Raw genomic sequence first — 21,900 nt, forward strand, 5'->3', positions numbered from 1 at the left:
CTGATTCCTTCAGCAGCTTCTTGATGGCAGGAGGGCGGGGAGGGGGAAGGCTTTTCTTTAAGCCACAGCCAGAGTGAAATATTTAACCAAGTGGAAGAGCTCAGAGCTTTCCCAGTGTGTCCATACCAGGATGAGGCATGTCTGTGCCTTCCCAGCACCTGCAGGCAGCCCTGCTGAGAGCTGCAGAAGGTAAGAGAGAGGTCTTTTCCTGCCACCCTGACTGGAGATCCAGACCATTCACAGAAAACACATTTCTGTCCAAAACACGTGTTTCCCCTGCTGTAGCAGTAGCCGTTGCTCTCCCTACAGTGTCTTGCTCCATATCCCACTCCCTTCTCACAGCCCTATAACTCATGAAAGATGTGTCCACATACACGGGTCTAGCCAGCACTGACATAAGCCCCACTTGGATCAGGATTTTCAGGATTTAGCCCTGGCTCTCCTGATCCCTCCTGCTGTGAATCCCTCCCCAGCTGATGCAGGACGGGATGGAGCAGAAAACCCTTCTAGCAGATGACAGAAGAGGACAAGGTGTCCCCCACACTCCATCTCCCAGCCCCAATCCAGTGGGCTTAGCTAGGGAGATAGGAGTGCAGTGCACTGGGAACCCTCTTTATTATCATTTGGGTACTTCAGGACCTCCCGTCCTTGCCGGCAGGTACCATGTCCTTCCTGTATTAGAGTCCACTCAGCTCCATGTCATCCCTTTCAGCCTCCCAGGCCCTGCAACAGGCAGCTTACAGGAGTTTTCTAAATATTGCCAGCACTGTCCTTGGTCATGTTCATAAGTCTGCAATACAGTTTTCCCTCCCAAAAGCAGAAGGGTCTGGGTATCACCAAAGCAGCACAACGATGAACTTCCAACTTGGAAGAGATCAACCTGATGTGTAACAGTGTCCCAACAACGGTACAGATCTAGATGAAATTAGGGTGAAGAGGGGTTAGACAAGAGCTCCTTCCCGCAGGAGGCTCCAGGAGACGCTCATGCTCAGCTTGCCCTAAGGCACATGGATCAGTCTCTAGAAAGGTGCTGCAGCTGCAGCTCCAGCTCCACTTGGGGTAAACACCCCAGTGCACCCCAGGGGTGCTTCTCTGAGCCTATGGGCACTGTCAGAGCCATCTCCTGTCTGGTGCGTTTTGTGCTTAAGGCATTGCAAAGGGTACAAAGGCATATTCTGCCTCACTGCTGTGGGGCTATATTGTAGCCTCAGAGCACAGTGTAGGCACAGTGCAGGCCTGCAAGGGGGGGACAGTCACTCCATCAGCAGATGGGGTCTTCTCACCCAACTGACTGGAAGCATCATGGAAATAGCAACTCCAGCCACTAAAGCGATGAGTCCCAGTGAAAGCAAGGGAAGCTGAACTCCCCTTATCTCTGCATTGAGGGCTCCAGGGCAACCAGTTAGGTTGCATGTGTTCCCTCAGGGCCTAGACATAACTACATGGCTCTAATTAATGCCTTCTGTCTCCAGTGCTAACACCCAACTACATCCTAGTCATATATTAAAAAAGCCATTGCAGCACAAGCCAAGTCTTAAATGGGCTGATGCACTTATCTGTTATTCCACCAGACTTGTGGTTAAAGATAAATGACGAAAATACCCTCCCTAGGACAGTCCTATACAAATGCTGTTTTGCAGCTTAGTCAGGGCAAAAAGACAGTGCTGGAGATCCTTCCTGAAGCCTCTTCCACCCAAACCTGGCACAGGGGAGGGCAAACCTGTACTGTCCTGTGCCTCTTGCAGCTCCCCTGCATGGGGCATTCATGTGGGACCATGGCAGGATTTTTCAGGGTGAAATGCATTCTAGAAGAGGATACAGACTGTAAAATGTCTTACCAGAGAGAAGAGGCTGTGCAAACTACAGTTTACATGAGGGATAGCTGCTGCCTGCCCATCTGCCAGTGCCCTACTCAGCATCCCAGCTCCAGCTTGTGCTGCTCCCTCTTGCAGGAGGGACAGGGGCTTGGAAGAGTGGAGTTGTAGAGAGGTGATAGTGAAAGCTGCATGCTGGGCCTCAGAATGAGCTGTAACAAAATATTTCTGCAATGCCCCAGGCACACCTGCTATTACAGAAATCCCCTCAGACTCTGTCCCAGCGCCAGGCAGCACCCGCACAGGGAGCGAGCTTCCTCCTGCACCAGCATTGCTCTGTCAAGATGAAGGCAGAAATGACAGCATGATAAAACCTGTCCTGGGGATGTGGGAGGTGGGGCCTCAGCACAGCTTGAGCCATAAATAATCTCCCTACACAGCAGTTAGGGGAACAATTGTGTGGGAGTATCTCTTGGTAAAAAGATGCTCAAGGAAAGATGATCTTGAAGGAAAGAAAGGAATTTATGAGTGGCAGAGTGGGCTCTCCAGTGAAGACAGAGCTTCCTGGGTGCCAGCAGGTCATTCACCAGACCTACCTCACCATGGTGAGTCACTGCACCAAAGAGCCAAATTTAGTCTGAAACAACCCAAATCAGCCATTCTCTGGTGTAGCCTCCCAGGACATGCTTGTGCTACAAGCACAGATCTTTAGACTGCTCTCCAGCTAATCTATGCAGCACTAAGATGTGATCCCTTCCTCATACCTTCAGCCTCAAGATTCACTTGGGGAAAGGTGAAAGGGTGTAAAGGGAAGTGAGAGCAATGAATACAGAGTATTTTATGCAGAAAAGAGACAGTAAGCCCCAGGCACACAGTCTGACCCAGCACAAGAAGAACACAGTCACATACAGGATTGTGTAAAAGGCCTTGAAGGTCACATATAGAGGAGTAATTACAAGTATATCCAGAAAGCTGAGCAAAATGGCTGTCATGGAAATCTATGGAGATAAATGCAAAGGACAGACTGAAAGCTTGAATGCAGGGGATTCATGAGTGGGATGCTGCAGAACAGCCCTGTATTTCCGTTTAGTTGGGAGCTTCTCATAATCCTCTTTCAACCTTGACTTGCAGAACTTGGTCTTGCTTTACTTCTATTTATTTCCTTTTTTTTTAGCCCTGACTGTATAGTCAAAGTCTTTTCTCAATAAGAAGTAGGAAGGTGGCATTTACAGGGAAGAGTTGAACAGAAGTCACCATGTGTTCTTGTTTCACCAGCTTAAAAATGGCTTCTGGTGACACTGTGCAGTCTCAGCACTGACTGACAGCAGAGCTTACCCTATGAGCTCAATACCTTCTCCCATGCAACCAAGAAGTCCAGCTGTGGTCCCCTCCAACCCTGAGAGTGATGGAGGCTGTCAGACTTATCCTGCAGCCAGAGAAAAGATGGAGCCAGATCCTTTGAAAGAACCTGGTGAAAGTCCAAGAAAAAACGGTGTTGAGAGGCTTTACTGAACTTCTGTGGTACTGCATTCACCTAGCTCTCACATCTTAGAGGAGTGAATACTGCAGAGCTACTGGTGTTCTTGACAAGATCTTGACAAGTTTCTTGTCCCGCTTGAGACTAGTAGAAAACTGTAAAGAAAATGGCCCCAAAGTCTTTGCAAGGCTAAAGGTGTTTAGCCAGCAAGGTGCCAAGCCATCATATGAGGTGATCATACTGATCTCCTAAAAATAAGTTGTACCCTTGAACAGCACCAGCTTCTGGAAACCCCAGCAGGCTTGTGGAAACCCAGACAACCTCTGAATACACCTCTGACATGGAAATAACTGCATTTTCAATGCAAGGGAAAAGTCAAAAGGCATAAGTAGGGAAGACTTGCCCATTATAGCTGGGAAATCAGGAGCATCTCTGGGAACAAAAACTTGGGTTCCTGACTTGAGGTCAGCTCTTCCAACCATAAGACTCCCCCTCCTTCAGGTCCCAGTTTCCTAAATCTCATCTCCACTTCCAAAAGGATGAGGTGATGACCAAACTGCTTCTCTAGACTCTTCAGAAGTATAGCTGTGCATCAGCACTGCCTCACTGCAGTGGAGCTGGCTGAAGTCTCCGTTCACTTCAGGGGATGTTCATGAGGGTGAAGATGTGCCATGCCCTGGCTCTGTGAGCTGCCAGCACCATATGTTTCCAAGGAATATACAAGAAAGCTACAGCAGCAACAGTTGTGAGCTAATCTGCTTCCTCCCCCTGGGGCTCAGCTCAGTCTCTCATTACTGTGGATCAGCTCAAGGCCTGACGCAGTAGCCCTCCTTTCCCCCACAGGACATCAGTGGCCACTGGGATAACAGGAGTGCCAGGGAACTGAACAGCATCCCTTGCGTGTTGAAGATTCCTGTGCAATAAATACACTTCCTCAGCTGTCCTGCAAGAACTGCAGGTGTCACAGCCCAGCATTCACCAGGTCCAACTCAGAAAGCTGTTTTGGCAGACCAGTTTGAGGTATTATGGATCAACTAAAAATGGCCATCCAACTGAAGCTTAAAAAGGAGACTTACAGACACCTCTCAAGAAAAATGCAGACCCACCTTTGACAGAACATATGCCGCCAGAAAGGCAGAAGCTTGCTCCAAATCTTGACTGAGCAAAGCAGAACAAAGCTCTGGTTCCTCAAGCTTGTCTGCTTTGAGCTGTCCCTTCACTGCAAACCTGCAGTGGATAACACCCCCAAGCCCTGTACTGCAGTGCTGTACAGCCATATCACAACTGCTGTGCACTAGGAAAACTTGATAGACATGAGCACAAAACCAGTACTGGTTTGGGATCCTTACCATTGGTGTAGACCTAAGTTGCTGGGTTCACTGAACATCCTGATGGTGTAAAGCTGTGTCTCAGCACACACCTCTACAATACAGTAACAGTCTCTGAGGTTTTCCTGCATCTGCAAACAACCTGTGGATAAAAAAGAGAACAATATGAACATTTCACAGCTGAAAAGTATTCATAATTCCTAGTACCTAGCACATGCATCTCAACAGCTGTAGCCAGCCAACCAGCCAAGCCCCTCACAGGCCAACAGCTATCAGGCCCTTGGGGCACTTATAAACCTTAGTGGCCCTAACCAGCCTCACGTTCAGCTTCCACCACTCCTGACCACAGGTCCAGTGATTCTATATATTAAGGGACTCTGCCAGGTTGCACATTTCTATTTCACAGCAGGAAGTCAAAAACAAAGTGCCCCCACCATAGGGAAAGAAAGGGCTGTCCTAGAACATGGCCAGGGGCATTCTTAACTCCAATACAAAATTTAAAACCCTGCATCACTCGTCCTTCTCTAAATAAGAAGTGCACTGTGCTAACTCAGGGAGCCACTGGGATCTTCAAGGAGCAGGTGTTACATGTCCAGGGGCAGGCAGGGTGGGTAGCTTCCCCCAGAGGACAGGCACTGGGGAAAGAAGACCTTTCTGCAAACCAGCTTCCACCTTTTGAGGAAATGAGCAGAGTGGGTGATGGGTCATTGCTTTCCAGGAAACTTGGGACCAGGAATTTGGGATTTATTCACTGTCTGTGGGCCCTGCTCTTTTGCCAGGTGGATTTTTTTAATAGTTCCTATGCCCGCAGTAATCAGCAGCTTGATGCTGCACAAGTCAGCAGGTCTCAGACCCGAGACAGAGATGGGGTGAAACGTCCAGTGCCGGCTCGGAGGTGTGGTGTACGAGTGCCGCACCAACGCGGACCGGGTGCCCGCCTGTGCTCGCCCCGCAAACCGACAGGGAGGAGGAAGGAGCAGCGTCCGTTTCTACGGGGTCGTTATGGCAACTGCGCGGGCAGGAGCCCGGGCCGCTTCTCCGCGGGGGCTGCGGGCAAGGACCCCGCCCTGTCCCCGGGGCTGCGGAGGCAGGTGGGGCACCGGCAGGGGATCGGAGCGCGAGGAGCCTGTTGGCAGCGTGGGAGGATGCGGGCTGGGAGCGGCGGGCCGCGGGCATCCCCGGGGCGGGGACAGCCCGGTACCGGCGGAGGAGCGGGGCCCAGTGGCTGCCGGTCGGGGGTGCTGTGAGAACTGTGAGCCCCAGGGACTGGCCTTTCCCGGGGATCTGGGAAAGGGCGGCACAGCCCGCTGGGAGAGCCGCGGAGCCGGGCAGGTGGCTCGGGGGGGGTCTGGCGGGGCCGTCGCTCACCGGCAGCAGCGGGTCCCGGCTCCGCGTGGTGCTGAACGGACAGCGGCGCCGCGCTGCGCATGCGCGGCCGCCCGCCGGGCAGGGGCGTGCACTGGGACCGGGGAACGGGGGCAGCCGGTGTGCGCCGGGGAACCGGGGCCGTGGGGAACGGGGGCAGCCGGTGTGCGCCGGGGAACCGGGGCCGTGGGGAACGGGGGCAGCCGGTGTGCGCCGGGGAACCGGGGCCGTGGGGAACGGCGGCAGCCGGTGTGCGCTGGGGACCCTAGGTAGCTGCGGGGCTGAGCAACCAGTGTGCGCCGGGGAACTGGGGCCGTGGGGAACTGGAGCAGCTGGTGTGCGCTGGGATCTCGTGTGCGCTGGGGAAACGGGATCACTGAGGAACTGGGACAGGCGGTGTGCGCTGGGGAACCGGGGTAGCTGCCGGCCTGCAGCCACCGGTGTGCGCCGGGAAACTGGGTCCATGGGGATCTGGTGTGCACTGGGGATCTGGGATAACTGAGGAACTGGGACAGGCGCTGTGCACGGGGGAGCGGGTGCGCCCGGTGAGCTGGGGCACCAAGGCCGGTGTGCGCGCCGCACCGTGCCGCTGGGAGCAACCTGCAGGAGTCGCTGTGACACCAGAGGGACTTGTGACCACCGCGTGCCGCTGTCCCGCCCGGCGCTCCCCACCACGGGCTGGTGCCTCCCGGTGTGTCCGGGCCGGTCCCGGGAGCGCCCGCCGCCGCCGGGGCGCGGCCAGGGGCGGGGCCGAAGGCGGGGTGGCGGGGCGCGCGCACTTCCGCCCGGCGCCGTGACGTCACGGGCGGCTGCCGGTGTCCGGGGCGGGTGCGGCGCGGGATGGAGCGGCTGGGGCAGCCCCGGCGGGGCCGCAGGTACCGGGGGGCCGGGGCAAGGCAGGGCAAGGCTGCCGCCTCGCCATGGGGCGCTGCGGCGGGCAGCGGGGCGGTGTCCTGGTCCCGGCGGGGCAGCCCCGGGGCGGCTCTGGGGCCGAGCGGGACCCGTTGGGGCGGCGGGACAGGAATGGCCTCGAGTGAGGCCGCCCCCCAGCTGCGGACTCTGCTGGGGCCGAGTCTAACCGCAGCCTCCAGCCGCAGCTCGGGGGTCTCTGGGCTGCCGGAACGCCTCTGCTCCTTCCCTTCGCGGCCCGAGACCTCGTCTCCGCAGAGATGCTGAGCGTCCGCTCCTCGGAGGGAGACTCCCTGGGGGGAGCCCGGAGCCTTGTTTCTCCCCGCGGGAAGGAGCGAGCGCCTGGTCTCTCCCCCTTGCAGGGTGCCCGAGTGGCCCGGCACTGGATGCGGGGACTGGCCGACAGGTAGAGCTATGCTCAGACATGGAAGCTGGGCACAGCTACGGTGCGACTCGTGTGGTAACGCTGCAGCAGCTTCTTGCTGCTTCGCTGAGGGACAAGGCTTCCTTCAGCAGCTGATGGAAAGCCCCACCCAAGCTCTCCTGGAGGGCACTGCGGGCAGGTAGACTCGGATGCCTGAGCAATGAACGTCCCAAGCTGGGGATGTGGTGATGCAGGGGGCAGGCACGTGCCCTGCTGATGGCTAGCCAAGGGGCTGTTCCCTGTGGGCTGATTGTGGGAAACGTCGCTGAGTCTTTCTTTCTGGCTGTTCCTCCTAGAGGCACCCGGCAGTAGGTGTGAGCTGATCTAGCCTGGCTCTCTGGTGTCTGATGATGAGTGTGACCCCGACCAGGGGATGCCTCCTGGACCTGCCCTGGGAAGACATCTTGGTTCCTCATATCCTCTGTCATCTGCCACTGCAGCAGCTCCTGAGCCTGCAGAGGGTCAGCAAGTCATTCCAGTCTCTCATCCAGCTGTACCTGGCCAACATGCGCTGCTTTGACTCAAGCCAGGTATTGGATGACTCTGAGGCTGGGGGAGGCAACAGATGTCCTACTGCTCTGGAACTAACAGGGGAGCATCTGTCTATGTGGAGAGAAGAAACCCTTGGCAAGGAGGGTAGTTTCTGCTCAGGAGCTTGGGCTAATGGCTCAGGTGTCAAACTGGACAGATGGGCTCAGGGAGGAGAGGCAGTGATTCAGGGCCCAGCAATGCCAGTGTCTTGAGTAAGAGGCCCTAGGAGGAGTAAGCCTGGAAACTCCACCCAGGCTATTATGGGGCACTGGCTGGGAGAAACAGAAGTTTTGGAGTGCCACGTCCTTCTCGAAGGTTGTGCAGTAGGTTGGGTCTGATGGGAGATAGCTGTGCTTGGTCTTCAGGGAAAGTTTGTGCTATTCCTGGGAGCCACTGCCTGGGACTGGGAAAGACTAGAGTAGCTGCTGTCCTGAGAACACAGAGTGGTCTAGCAAAGAGATTTTTGGAGAGCAGAGGTGTGGAGCTCATCATGGGTATATAAATGCAGAAGTGATGATCTGGGATGGAGAAACCAGAGTATGATCTATCTCATCTTGTGGCAGTAGCCTTGGCATGAAGTAAGCAGTCTGATGGTAGGGTTTGCCCTGGGATGAGAACAGGGTATGGCTTTGGTCACTACTGTCACAGCAGAAGAGAGAAGGGAAGAGAGTATTTGGTAAGGATCAGGCTTATCTGAAACCCTGGGGGGATGTCTCATTCTTCCCTGGTTCCCCACGCAGATTGGACCTGCCATCCCTCGAGCTGCTTTTGTTAACCTGTTGAAGGACAACGAAGTTCTGCAGCAGCTGGCACTCCAGAACTGCTCCGACTGGCTGACAGACCAGGAGCTGCTCCCAGTCATCGGGCAGAACCACCACCTGCACCGGATCCAGCTGAAGGGCTGCGCCCAGCTCACCCGCCATGCGCTGGTGGCCATCTCACTGAGCTGCCCCAACCTGCGCCAGCTCTCCCTGGCTCACTGTGAGTGGGTGGACAGCCTGTCCCTGCGCAGCCTGGCTGACCACTGCAAGGCGCTGGAGGCTGTGGACCTGACGGCCTGTCGCCAGCTGAAGGACGAGGCCATCTGCTACCTGGTGCAGAAGTGCAGCAGGCTCAAGTCTCTGTCACTGGCTGTCAATGCCAACGTGGGTGACGTGGCAGTCGAGGAGACTGCCAAGTGCTGCCCAGAGCTGGAGCACTTGGACCTCACAGGGTGTCTGCGAGTCAAGAATGACTCCATCAGGTACTGAGCAATGTGGGGATGGCAGGTATCTGGGGTGGGGGGAGGAAGAGAACCAGAGAGGAAAGTCAGATTTCTTCATGCTAAAAGCAGTGAGAGCTTAGTCTGGGACAGAAGCCTCTAGCAGGCCCTTCAGGAGAGGCACTGTATGCTACTGACAGCAAATTTCCCAGCATATCATGGAGGGTAGGTCTGGGATCCAACCATGTCCCTTAACTTTATCTCTTACCACCATGGTGCTGCTCCCAAAGAATGGTGCGTGTGTGGCACAGTCACGAGCACTGGGCTGCTGTGAGTAGAGAAGAGTGTGAGTGGTGCACTTAGAAGTCCTGACTTGCAACTTGTACGTGCTCTCTTTCTTGGCAGGGTCCTGGCTGAGTACTGTCCCAAGCTGCGCTCGCTGAAGGTCAAGCATTGCCACAACGTGGCTGAGTCCAGCTTGAGCATCCTCCGAAGCCGTGGGGTGGAGCTGGATGTGGAGCCTCCGCTGCAGAGGGCTCTTGTTCTGCTGCAGGACGTGGTTGGCTTCGCCCCTTTCATCAACCTTCAGATCTAGAACTGCTGCTGCTGGGGAGGGGGGGACTGACAATGCTGGGATCCCAGAAGGATGCCGGAACTGGCTGCTGTTGAGACGTGCAGAGGGAGAGGTCAGTCCCATTGGTGAGGCTGGCCTGGGGCTCACTCTTTCCTCTGGGGCTGTTTAGCAGCCACTGAGTGTTTGTAAGTGGACTTCATTGGTGCCTCTGGGGAAAGTAACTCCCTCTGCAGTGGCGTGGAAAGAGCGAGTGATTTGCAGGAACACCATGGTGCTGAACAGGCCTTGGTCAGGCCAACTAATAGATAGGATTTATTATTTGTTGTATTTAAAATCTTTAAGCGGCAGCTGTCCAGAAAGCAGGGGAGTGTTTGATGGGGACTGTCCCCTAGGGTGGGTGTGCAGGGCATGCCAGCAGAGCTGTGGAACAAACCAGGCCAGCAGAAAGAATAGCTACCAGCCCTCCTCTTGGGAGAGGGCAGGCCCCTCTGGGCTCTGGGAGGAGGGCAGTGAGCCTAGCTCCAGCCCACAGCCACTGGCCAGCCTGGCATCAAAGGACTAGAATGGCCCCAGTGCAGGCAGTGTGTCTGCCCAGGCCTAGGGTGCTGGTTTAGGCTGGGGCAAGGTGGGAGTTGTTTTTATGGGGAACATGCTCCTAATGGCAGTTAGACTGACAGAAAAATGCCAAACCTAACTGTCCTGTCACTGAAAGCAGTTGGTCATTGTCATTTGTCTCTTCCAGCATCTGACTGAACATTTTAGTAGTGCCCAGGCCTGCTACTGTATTTTGCTCCCTGTTGCTTGGCTGGAGCTTTGACTCTCAACAGCGGTGAGAAATGGAAGGAGCACTGACTCTGCTGTCAGCTGGAGTTTATGGGGAGAGCTGCAGATTGTGTTGGCAGGGAGAGCCTGGTTCTGGAGTTGAGCCTAAGCCCTTTTATCCGCTAGGCAGTTAATCAAACAGCAGCTGCATCTTGAGAATGTGATGAAGAGAGTAATTAGAGGAAGAGAGGATGACCCTGTTCCTGTCTTTGGCCCTAGGAAGGACTGCAGGCAGTGTCTGTAAAGCATGTGCATGCTCTGGCTGAACTACACACCAACTCACATCATCTTTATTAATACTGCCACTCAAAGCAACAGTGCACAAAGACTTGTTAAAAAGGTTGCTGCAAAAGCACATGCCACATCTCAGATCTAAAAATGTCCCATGCAAGGAATAGCAGAGTATGCCCAGGCCCTGGAGAGCCACTGCGGTGTGCCCCTGGGGGCAGAGGGATAGCTACACAAGGAGAGAAATCCCCTCAGCCAGGTTAGTTGAGGGAGCTGAAAGCAGTGTCTTGGCTTCCAGGTTGGTTCAAGTTAGTGGCAGGTGGAGTCGCCTCATTCCTAGCACCACATATCCATCCTGCCATGCCTGGCAGTGAGGTGGAAAGCTGAAGAGCAGAAGGACCTGGCTGTCAGTGGAACTTGTACTTCCTGGCTGGTTTTAGACTGATGTAGGTTCTCTTCATCTCCTCGCTCTCAGGCTTCTTGATGTCTTTGTACCTCTCTCCTTTTGTACTCACCACCTGGTTATCAATATAGCGGATCAACTTCTTGGGAGCCTGGAAAGATATTAGCACCAAGTGGATGGACAGACACACTGCTCGAGAAAAGGAGGGGGCAAGCAAAAGCAGAGCTGCTCTATGGGAGGTGGGTGGGTAGGCTGCTTTACCATTGTCTTGTCTTGGGAATCTTGGCCAAAACTGGGAAGGATGCTGTCTAATGGGAGGGAGCAAGAGCCATGGTAGTCAGAAAAGGTAAGAACTAATAGTCCCTGCAGCACCTTAGCTGAGCTAATCTTCCTTCTTTGACTGACAGGTTCTATGAACAGACCTGCCTGTGGCCTGTTCTGTTATTTTTTTGGACTTGCAGCCTGTTTTTTTTTAAACCTTGTATAGACATTCAAACTGCTGGTGAGCTGTGACTGCTCTGCTTACCTCTTTGGGTGGAGCTGGCCGATGCGTTTTCTGATCGTCTGCACTATCCACCATCATGTACCTGAAACACAAGCAGCACTTAGTGGGCACTGTAACATACATTGCCTGGGGCTACTCACAGCCTATGTCCCTACTCCCCAGGCTGGCTGTGCAGTGTGTCCTATGTGCCTAGATTGCAGCTAGGAGAACTTGATGTTCCCCTCTGGATGAAATGTGTAAGAAGTCATCCTTCTCGTCAGAATCTAGCAGGTTTCTCCTGGAGTAGCATCCTTAGCTGTATGTGAAGGGTATTGAAAACTCAGGTGGTTGAGAATGCTGATAGCCACTGCAGAACTGAGAGGGGTACTGAGGTCTGGTGTGCTCTGCTTTGCTCCTTCTCAGTCCAAGTGATGGCAGCCAGATGAGACATAGGTGAGATTACAGGACCAATCTGTCTGCTTTTGCCCTGAATGATGGTGTTCCTTTCACATTCCTCCTACTATTTGACTGTGACACAGTTCTGTGCTGGAAGCAACTTGATAAAAGCATCACCTCATTTCCTATGTAACTGAAACATCAGGGTCCAAGCATTTGCTTGCTGTACTGCTGAGTTGCTACTCTGAGAGTTTGGTGCTGATTTAGCACAGCTGACCATGACTTCTCCCTCAGTAGTTAGTATAGTTGCTCTTGTGTATCTTCAGCTATGGCGATCTGCTTTCTGTACCTGTGCTTGAGTGATGTTTAAAGTACAGGATGTTGCCAAAACGTCATTAAAGTGAAGTTCTCAGAAACGTAACAATCAGCTGGTGCTTTTTTGTTCCCTTGCCTGTCACTCTGAAATGAGCCTGCATAGGAGATGGGCAAGGACAAGGATTAATATTTCTGCCTGGATGCTGTTCTGCCTTGCTTTACCTTTCCTAGCCCATTGACTGTTTATCCTGTCCCTGGGGAGAATGTAAAGTGGAAAAGATGTGTCTGGATAGATGTGTGGAAGCTGTATGCCTGCATGAGGATACTCATGAAAGCTGAGATCTTAAAGCAGATCGATGAAACCACAGTGTGGGTTCTCCCACTGAGAATTAAATGCTTTTAGAAATGAATATAGGTAAACTAATCTAAAACTACTTTGATTCCCAAGAAGTCCACAGGAGGAATTCAGAGAGGTTTCTTTAAATGCTTTGAATTCACACCTTCAGCAATTGAGATTTAATCTTCTCAGTGCTGTTGTACAGGCTCTCTTGAAGGTATCCTTAACCTTATTTGGACTGTCCAAGAATGGAGGTATGAATGAGTTACTACATGTCACCTTGTGTTTTTTACCTGAGCTGCAGCGTGATGTTTGTGCCTTGAACCTTTAACCAGGACCTCAGCTAACAGCACTGTGACTTACACTTTATCTGCAGAAGGCTGAAACCATGCATGCAGCCGTAGTAGTGCTGTGACCCAGCTGGTACAGGTAATGTGTTTCTGTGTCAGAGCTTTAAAAGAAACCAAACCTGTTCTGTTGTTTAGGTTTTGTGGCTTGTTTGTTTGTTGGGGTTTTTGTGTGTATTTGTTTGGATTTTTTGCTTTTTCTTTTCTTTATCCCAGCTGATGATTGTATTTGCGCTTAGATATGTTCAGCTAATATCCACCCCTAGGTCTTTATAGACCACACTGTTTCCCAAACTGCCACCTCTTCATTTATTTGGAACAAAATAAGGGGTTCTTTGCTGCTGGGTACTTACTTCTGTAGGATGACCTGTTTTAGTTCCTCATGGTTGGGTGCTCTGCGAGGCCGTGCCAGTTCCTGGGAGGAGACAAGCTGGTGTGTGAATAGCACAACGTAGGAGTGTACAGCTTACCTGCTAGCTCAGTGAGCCCAGCTGCTGGTGGAGCACCCCAGCCCCTGTGGGAAAGGGGGTGCCAGCCACAGCTCTGCTGGGGTCCTGGCTTGGTTGTGGGCACAGCTTATACTAAGAGAGCCAGGGGAGGGAGAGGGGCTGTTGATCTGCATGATCCTCCTGGCCTATTGTGCAGAAAGTTTCTGCAGTCAAGATTTCTGCTTGTAGCAGACAGCTGTGGGACCTGTGTGTCCCTGAGCAGCTCTGCCCTGCTCCTTGGCCCACTGCCACCCAGGTCAGAGTACAGTACCTTCACACTCACACCTGCTGGGCCAATTTCCACCTTCTCCTCCACAATTAACTGCACTGCCTCTTCCAAGTTCCCCAAGGCCATGGCGAGAGCCTTCTCTGCCTGGCTCACAGTACAGGCCGGGAACATCTCCAGTAGCAGCTCCACCCCATCCTTCAAGTCAGCACCTTCCTAGTTGGAGCAAGAGACAGAGGTAAGTTTGGGATGCAGTGAGGAGAGGGCTATTGAAAGGGCCTCTGGTTTTTCAAGGTCAGGAAATTCAGCTTGCCCTTTGCTGAAAGCTCTCTCTCCTTACCAGCATTACTAAATCTGATTCCTGAAGCCAACAGGTGTGTTTGGAAAGACAGACCAACTCCTCTCACTGTCCTTTAATCTCCTCCCTCTGTATTTCAACTTGCTTTAAAGTAGGGCTACTGTGAACTGACTCATCTGTGTGGCCATGCTTAGGAGTGAGCTTTCTGGACCCTGTGGTTCGAATGCCTGACTCCTGCCCACCTTGTGAAGCTGTATGTACTTTGATTAGAAAGGAAAGGGCCTGCTAAACACTGACCTGAGGCTACACCAGGAGGAATCACCATAGCAGCATTTGCTAGAAGGCTGTGGACACAGAATGATTGTACTGCAGAGCAGGAACAGATCAGTACTGCAGAAACAGCAAGCAGGGCATTGGGGGAGGAAGGTGGGGTTGATGTGGAAGGTGCTGCAGTACCTGTAGCTGCTGTGGGATCTCTGAAGGCACTGGGACAGGCTCTCAGCCATTACTCTGGCTCACCCTTTCCAGCCACTGGAAATAATGAGCCAGAGCATTGGCTCACAGTCTGTCAGCACATAATTTTCTGACAGTCTTGCTCAGGCCCTACGATGGAGAAGATCATGGACACAAGTGATGCTGTGTCACAGCCTATGCTGTGGTTCCTTCCAGAGCTGGAAAATGCCCTCGGGTGGTGCTGGTAGCCTAGTGCTGTATGACTGTCCCCAGTGCTCCTGCTCCTCTGCGGGGTACTCATACCTGGGCCCCGGCTCCGTCTGTTAGAGTGCACAGTCTTTCCCCGTTGCAGACTCCAGCTCCAGGCTCCTGGCCCTTGGTGAGGTCTTCAGAGGGCGCTTCACTCCTGCTTTCCACAGCCTTTTGGCCAAGTTTTTCTTAAAGACACAGTGATATCTCCTGAGGAATAGTCCCACTAAGGCTAGAGCTCTGTGCTTTCTGTTGGCATTAGATTGCTAGTGCATTGTGTGCCAAAGCAAATCTCTCCTTAAGTGACAAGACGTGGAAGCACTACTGTTTCTCCTGCCCTCAGCAGGGATAGCTGCAGCTCTGCTCCCACTGATCTGCAGGAAGCCAGTGTTAGCATATGCTGGAGTGCCTGACTTCTACATTTCCAGGCTGTACAGGGTATGGGCTGCTTGCAAATTCAATTCTACTTTTCAATCCTTGGTCTGCTAGTGCTTTGGTTGTGGATATTTCCATTTCTAAGAATTCCCTGGTATTTGCTCTATCTTTGAACTAAGGTGTAGTTTTGATTTTAAACTTGGGAATACACTAGGGTAGTCCCCAAGCTGCATGCAAGCCAGCACATCCTGTGATCAGGTTACTCTGATGCATCTCTTTTTTTACAGGCTCTTTTTCTCATTGTAGGAAGAACCATTCCACTTTTATTCTGTACTAAGACTGGGATGCTGCTTTCTTTCCACACTCTGGCTACATCAGGATCCTCAAAGGGTAGGATGCAGGGGAGCAGAGCAGAGCAGTAGATTTTGTCAAGTTCAAGAAAGCAGCAGGTAAGATAAAAGACAGGACTGTCTATTCTACACTGTGCAGCCTTCTGGCAAGACAGCAGTGATGTTGCTAGACCAGCAAAATTCAGACTGGTTATGTCCTGGAAGGTTTAATATCCAGGCACTTCAGCCTGTCTGTTCTTTAGTGGAAAGTACCCATGGGGTTGATTGATACAGCAATCCAGCTGGTCTGTGAATGCTGAGGTTAGAAAGGGCCATTGGCACAGTGTAGTCTTCTGTAGTCCTGCATAGTGCAGGTCAGAGCACATCACGGATTTTGCATCTGTGCCAGGGTTCATGGATGAACAGGAAGTGAGTTTTGAGGATGCCCAAAGTCTAGATGTGATACCTGTAGTCAGCTGGATACTCTATTTGATGATGCACCTGAGCAAGGCTGCCCAGTGGTAGTGCCACATAGGCAGATGGCTATCAGAGGCAGGCAGAAATCCTCGCTTTCAGAATTAACCTATGGCAGAATTTCAACAAGCAGCCCTGAATTGGGTATTTCTTTCTTATTACTCTGGATTTGATCTCAATAGAGATATTTGGAGAATTGATCAAGTGTTTTTCACTCCAGTACATCTTGGACAGTATTCCATGACTCCAACCTCCCATCTGTTGATATGAAAAACCTGACTGAACGTTCAAAATAAAACCCCCAAACCTGTCAATCAGTTCAGGCTACCTTATGAGTTACTAACTGTAGCAAACAAGTTTGTATTTTATTCTGTGACATTGTTCAACTCCAAATATTAAGACTAAAAGCATGTACAGATCTTGTGCTGAAATTGTTTGTGTAACTCACCTTTGTTTCGAGCTTCACCAAGCCTTTCTGAGAGGGAGAACATCATTTCACAAACATCCCCACTGCAAGAGACAGAAGCTGTATAATTAGCTTGAGGAATAAAAGCACTAGCCTATCCTACTTGGATACCATATTACAGAAAGGTAAGGCTTGATGGGAAGTCCAGTAAAATCAACTGGTATTTCAGATGGCCAAGGACCTACCTGCAAGCTATATTAGGATTTGCATCTGTGCATTCAGGCAAAGAGTGACTTATCATGATGGCTCAGGTTTGGTACTAATACATCTTTAACTGGGTATAACAAAAGAATTTGTAGTACTGAGGGGCTTGGGGCCAGGCCCCCAGAGTGTGGCATGCACATATAAACCAGTAACAATCACATACCTGTGGATTTCTGCAAAACCAGGGATATATGCCTCCATCATTTCCACAAAGGTATCCATGTCAAAAGTCTCTTCAGAGGACTCTGGTGAGCCCAGCTCTTCCAGGACACCCGTGATGTAAGAGAAGAAAACATCATCCATCCCACTGGAGACAAAGAGAACACAGGCAGCAGGGTGAACAGGCCCATTTTTTCCTTTCTCTCCATCCCTATTCTGCCTAACCTTGTGTCTAATACAGCAGCAGAAGGACCTATGTGAACTGTATGTTATGAGGAGATACCACCCGTGAGGCCAAGTAGCAGGTGGTCAGTGCTTGAGAGGGAAGCATTAACAGATAAATAGTGCATGTGGTCCTGCTTCCTGGGCAGCACTGAATGAAAGCCCCAGCGTGTGTTCCAAAGGCTGTGCTCCTGTGGGTGCTTCAGCTGAGCTAACCAAAATATTCCAAGTACTCAGGACCTTGGCTGTTCTACATTGACTGGTGTTTCAGGTGAGGTCATCATATTTTGTTAAGTTACACTTTCTATGGGATGCAGTGTTCTCTGCTTGCTGCTCCACGCTTGTGTCACTGCTGCCACCAGCTGCAAAACCAGCTGCTGTGTTCCAGCCTCAAGGTGGCTGTATCTCTGCATGCAGACAGAGTTCAAAATGGGGAGAGGCCTGACAGATTATCCTGCTCAGAAAGCCACGTGGGAGCACTGTGGAATGAAGGAAATCCCATATTCTAATGTATATTACTGGACAGGAAATTAATCATCTTGGTCATCAAAGAAATGACATTGCTAGATTGCAATGCTAAACGATAGTTTTCCAGCATTCCCATCAGAGCCTGAGCAAATTACCTGTATCCTGGATCTGACTTAAAGGAGAGCAACACAAAGTACAGGCAAAGTACAGAATTTAGTATAATGCACAGAGTGACAATGCAGAGTTCAAGCTGGAACCATGATACTGGATCTGCCTATCTCAACATACCTGAGATCTGCTGCAGGGACGTGGGATTGGATGAAGCGTGTCAGTGTGTCTTGAATGATTCTTTCAAGCTCCATGTCTCTCTAAACCTTTTTCTTTAAAAAAAAGAAGGAAAAAGAAAACTCCATGTAATTTCAATAAAATCAAAATGCAGGTATGGTACAGGTAAGTGTGCTCTTCCCATGAGAACTATTCACAAACTCCTCCAATGTCTTGTCATCTCCGGGTAACAGTGGGCAAAGATATCCATAAAAAGCTGCAGTATAAGGATCCACTGGAAAAGGGAGCCCTTGGGCCCTTCCTGACTCTGTTCATGCTGTCAGTATGTAGCTGTACCGTACATTTAAAATGTCCCCTCTCGGAAGCAAAGCTGTAAATGCAGATGTGTCCAGCTGCAGGACTGCAGGGACACCTTCTGAGCTGGCAGACTGTGCTGTCCAGTGAGGAAGAAACGGGTAGTGGGCTTGTACATTCAGTGCAGAAAGGGGTGGACCTTCCAGCTAAGAGCATATGCAGTGATGCTTGGACTCGACTCAGGAATGAGTGGGAGGAAGGGTAATGTCTCCTAAAGAAAGGAGATCCTAGAGCATATTTTACAGGGACATACCAAGCAGGGCACAGACAAGTAGTCTGCCATCCAAAATATCAAAGGTCCCCAGGTCAGGCATGGGCTGCCAGTGGAATCCTGCCCAAACAGCAGCCCGTTGTTGTGCTCAGTAAATGAGCCATTCTACAGTTGATACAGCTGCAACAAGGGGCACTTGATAACCCAAAACTCAGGGGAGTCCTAAGAATCACAGAGCTCCTACAGAAGTAGTGGCAGAAAGGGGCTACCCACAGCCCTGCTTCGGCTATCAGTACTGAGCCTGGACTGAATGGGGTGGAAAAAAAGCTGTTTCTTAACCATTCCTTCCCCTTGGGCTCTACAGAGCTGCTGGGTGGACAAATTCGCGGTATAAGCACCAAGTTCTTCGCAGGAAGGAAACCAACCTTGCATTCAGAGAAATTGGTATCGTCATTGGCCAGAGAGGTTCCAAGGGTCGTCGTGCTCCCATCAACGCAGCTCTCTCATTTCAACTACACTAGGACCTGACCAGGCCTGTTTGACACAGAACTCATGGACCACTCATATAGGTTGCTGACAAACAATTCTGATTTCCCATGGGAATCAGAAAGGTTTGGTATTTCCCTAGATTAGTTTCCCTAGATGAGCAGCTAGCGGGATATAAACAAAACCACTGCACAACACAGCCAAGTTTAGAATTACAGAACTTGGGACATCAAAACGCTTTATGTATTATACCTTCAAATGCTACACTTCTTCTAGTGATGACCTGCAATAGTTAAGGGGAGATTCACTAGAAGAGCTTATGCTATGTGCTCAGTTTTGTATGAGAGTGATTTACAATGCACAAAATTATCTACAACCCAGAGGCAGGAGAAATCACTTTCCTGAGAGCTCAATTTTCCTGAAAAGGTGTTACCTGGCTTCTAAACTCCCAGTCATAATTGCAACGTGGATTTTAAGATCACTTCACTAGTTGTCACTGGTTCAAATAGATCTGTGAAAGTCTTTCTGCATTTCTTGTTGTTGCAATGTGGGTTCTCTGTAACATGTTGCACAGGATTTATTTTTAAAAGCATATGATGAAATGATACTTCTATTGCTCTGCTCACAGCTACAGCCTCACAGTTTTGCACTGTCAGAACACGAGACCTTCAGCTTTTGGAAATCCTCATAACTTTTCTGACAAACCCTGGTCTTTGAACACTGGGGTTTATTATTGAAGAGTGAGAAGTGGAGCACTGTATGTCATCTCATTAAGGCAGGCTTAGTTTAAAATACCAGGAGTGCTTACTTGATCCACATAACATCACATGGCACATGTATTTCCTCACCTCAGGCAGAGAAAAGTGGTATCAGTTCTCAAACTGTGAATGTGAAGAATATTCATTTGCTGTATTAGATACTTTGGCCAGCATCTCAACAGGGTTTCCCACCTTACTGTCAGTGTTGAGAACCCAGCAATCTCAGCAATCTCCATCCCCTTGCATTCTCCTTCCCAACACGTTAATGTCAAATTTAGTTTGTTGGTTTTGTTGGCTTTTTTTGTAAAACAAATATAGAAATAATATCCCTCTAAAGGTACCATTGTCCTTGTCGTGTATGAAGTAGCTACTTATGCTATATTGAACAAAAGTTGGTATGAATCTCTCTTCCTCAAAAAAAAAAGGGGGGGGGCGAGAATCTGAACTGTTTGCATACAGCTAGATTGTTTTGGAAGGCTCTTTCAACTCCAACTTCAGTAATCATTCTCAAATGGTCAATGTGATGGAATGGGAATGATTGTGAGCCTTGGAATTTTTATTAACAAGATAGATTTGAGCAATTTAGAAGAATGTTTCTGAACTAAGGAACTGCCATTTGCATGTGTATCAACTTTTATGGGATCATAAATTTGACTAGAGGTTTCTGCAAGTGGAGGAGGTGGGTGTTGTATCCTTGGATGTTTCTCAGAACAGGTTAGAGAAAGTTTAGGTAAATCTGATCTGGCTGAGGGATTGATTAAAGGTTCATTTAGCTCAAGTGTCAGTGATTATTTTTATGTGAGTGAGTAATGGGACAGGGATGGTTCACTGAGCTCTCTCTGAAATTTTTTTCTGAAAAAGCAATGAGTATGTCTTATGCTGCTTGGTGTGTCTGTGCTTGGGGAAGTGCATTTGTCTGGGATATAAGGCCCTCTCAGTGCAGCCTGTGACATACAGGCTCAGAGGAAACTTCTCAAAAGACATATTTGCAGGGCAGAGAGCGAGCTGTGGCTATACTCCACTGAACTACTTTGGTGGCTTAAAAGAAAACTTTCCAGGCTAAGAGACACTTTACAGACAATTTCAGTGCTTCTATTTTTTGTTTTTCTTACTAAGGAAGTCCCTGAAAGGGCTTTCACAGTGTGGTTGCTATGGGAAAACAGGCTGAGGTCACTGTGTGTGTTAACACAATTAACTGCTTAATGCTCTAAAATTGAAATAAGACTTGTTTGTAGCTTAGTCCCAGTAAATTACCGTAATAGAATATAGTATAGTAATGCCAGTAGCCAGATCTGCCCTCCCCTCTAGATCTACAGTGGAAAGCTGCACTTGGGTACTCTACTGACACAGGGCCCTTACCAGAGAGCAGATGTGTCACCTGTGCGAGGTCTTCGGCTCACGGCCAGTGCTTATGAAGTCACTTCAGTGCCTGCAGAGGAGTCGACAGTCCATCCTATGACTGCCAGGCCCAAGCAAGGAATGAGGGAGCCCCTTTATGGGAAAGGAAAGCTGCATTAGCTGAAGCAGGAGCACAAGAGAATCATTCTGTATACTGGTGTCTTTATGCTTTATGTTACTTGTGACCATTTCCCCTAATGCAGATGGTACAGCCTTATTCTTTGGAATAAAATGTACTTTGTGAAAGGATAACATGGTTGTGAGAACAGTGTACCTGCCAACCCTCAAATTCACTGTGATGTCGTGATGTTTTTCAACATCCACAGTACATGTAGCAAGGTCAGCAGTGGTCCCTGCACACCACCAACGTATTCCAAAAGCACTGGTGGCCCCATCGCCGTGGCCAAGCCGAAGTTGTTTCTCGAGGCTTTAAGGAGACCGGCGGGCGAGCGCTGTGTGTCCCTGCTGTGCAGGTCGCCAGGGCCGGAGCTCCACGGGGGAGCGGCAACACCGGCTGGGCAGCCCCGGGGCGGCTTTCACAGCTCTCGGGCTGCTCCCCGCCACCGGCGGGCCAGGCTTCCCTCGCCGGGGCTGGACAGCGAGGCCGCAGAGAGCCCGAAACACGCGGTGCACGGGCCGGATCCCCCCCCCCCCCCGCCGTGCCGCCCGCACCGTGGGTCGATCCCCGCACCGCAGACGCCGCGCGTTACCCTGCCCGGCGCCTTGGCCCGTCTCCCGCCCCCCGCGCTGCGGACCCCGGAGGAGAGCCCCGCTCCCGGGTCGCCCCGGCTCCCCGGCGCTGCGTCCCTTGTCCCGTATCCCGTGCCCCCATCCCGTGTCCCGCGGCCCCGCGGGCGGGGCGGTAACGGGCGCGCGCCGCCGCCGGCGGGGGGGGGGGGGGTTAGCGGTCACCTGATCGCCCGCGCGCCCCCGCCGCGCCGTCCTCCCTCCGCGCGGGGCCCGCGCGGCGCGCTTGAACGCGTCACGTGGCCGCGCCCGCCGCCAGCTGCCGAGGCGCGCGCGGCAGGGCAGGGCGGCAGGG

The 21,900-nt window shown here is 51.3% G+C and overlaps 2 protein-coding genes across 5 annotated transcripts; one reads left to right on the forward strand and one right to left on the reverse strand.

Moving 5' to 3' along the window:
- The first annotated feature begins 6,783 nt into the window (after positions 1-6,783).
- Positions 6,784-10,617, forward strand: FBXL15 (F-box and leucine rich repeat protein 15). Its single transcript, XM_069019507.1, has 4 exons — positions 6,784-6,859; positions 7,614-7,847; positions 8,589-9,091; positions 9,455-10,617. Exons 2-4 carry the CDS (start codon positions 7,665-7,667, stop codon positions 9,642-9,644), a joined length of 876 nt encoding a protein of 291 aa, XP_068875608.1. The 5' UTR covers positions 6,784-6,859; positions 7,614-7,664; the 3' UTR covers positions 9,645-10,617.
- Positions 10,618-10,713: 96 nt separating this feature from the next.
- CUEDC2 (CUE domain containing 2) lies at positions 10,714-21,900 on the reverse strand. Of its 4 annotated transcripts, none has more exons than XM_069019512.1 (10): positions 21,771-21,900; positions 20,839-20,951; positions 17,655-17,746; positions 16,681-16,824; positions 16,296-16,357; positions 14,724-14,857; positions 13,715-13,885; positions 13,309-13,370; positions 11,603-11,663; positions 10,714-11,227 (listed from the first exon to the last, which is right to left on the reverse strand). In XM_069019512.1, the coding sequence occupies exons 3-10, from the start codon at positions 17,726-17,728 to the stop codon at positions 11,081-11,083; spliced, it is 855 nt and encodes a 284-aa protein (XP_068875613.1). In that variant the 5' UTR covers positions 17,729-17,746; positions 20,839-20,951; positions 21,771-21,900; the 3' UTR covers positions 10,714-11,080. The 4 variants fall into 4 exon arrangements, with proteins under 4 accessions (XP_068875613.1, XP_068875609.1, XP_068875610.1 ...); XM_069019508.1 differs by having other exon boundaries at positions 20,820-20,951; XM_069019509.1 differs by lacking the exon at positions 21,771-21,900 and adding an exon at positions 21,531-21,548 and having other exon boundaries at positions 20,820-20,951.

Source organism: Aphelocoma coerulescens, chromosome 6, assembly GCF_041296385.1.
Source record: "Aphelocoma coerulescens isolate FSJ_1873_10779 chromosome 6, UR_Acoe_1.0, whole genome shotgun sequence".
Classification (NCBI taxonomy): Eukaryota; Metazoa; Chordata; class Aves; order Passeriformes; family Corvidae; genus Aphelocoma; species Aphelocoma coerulescens.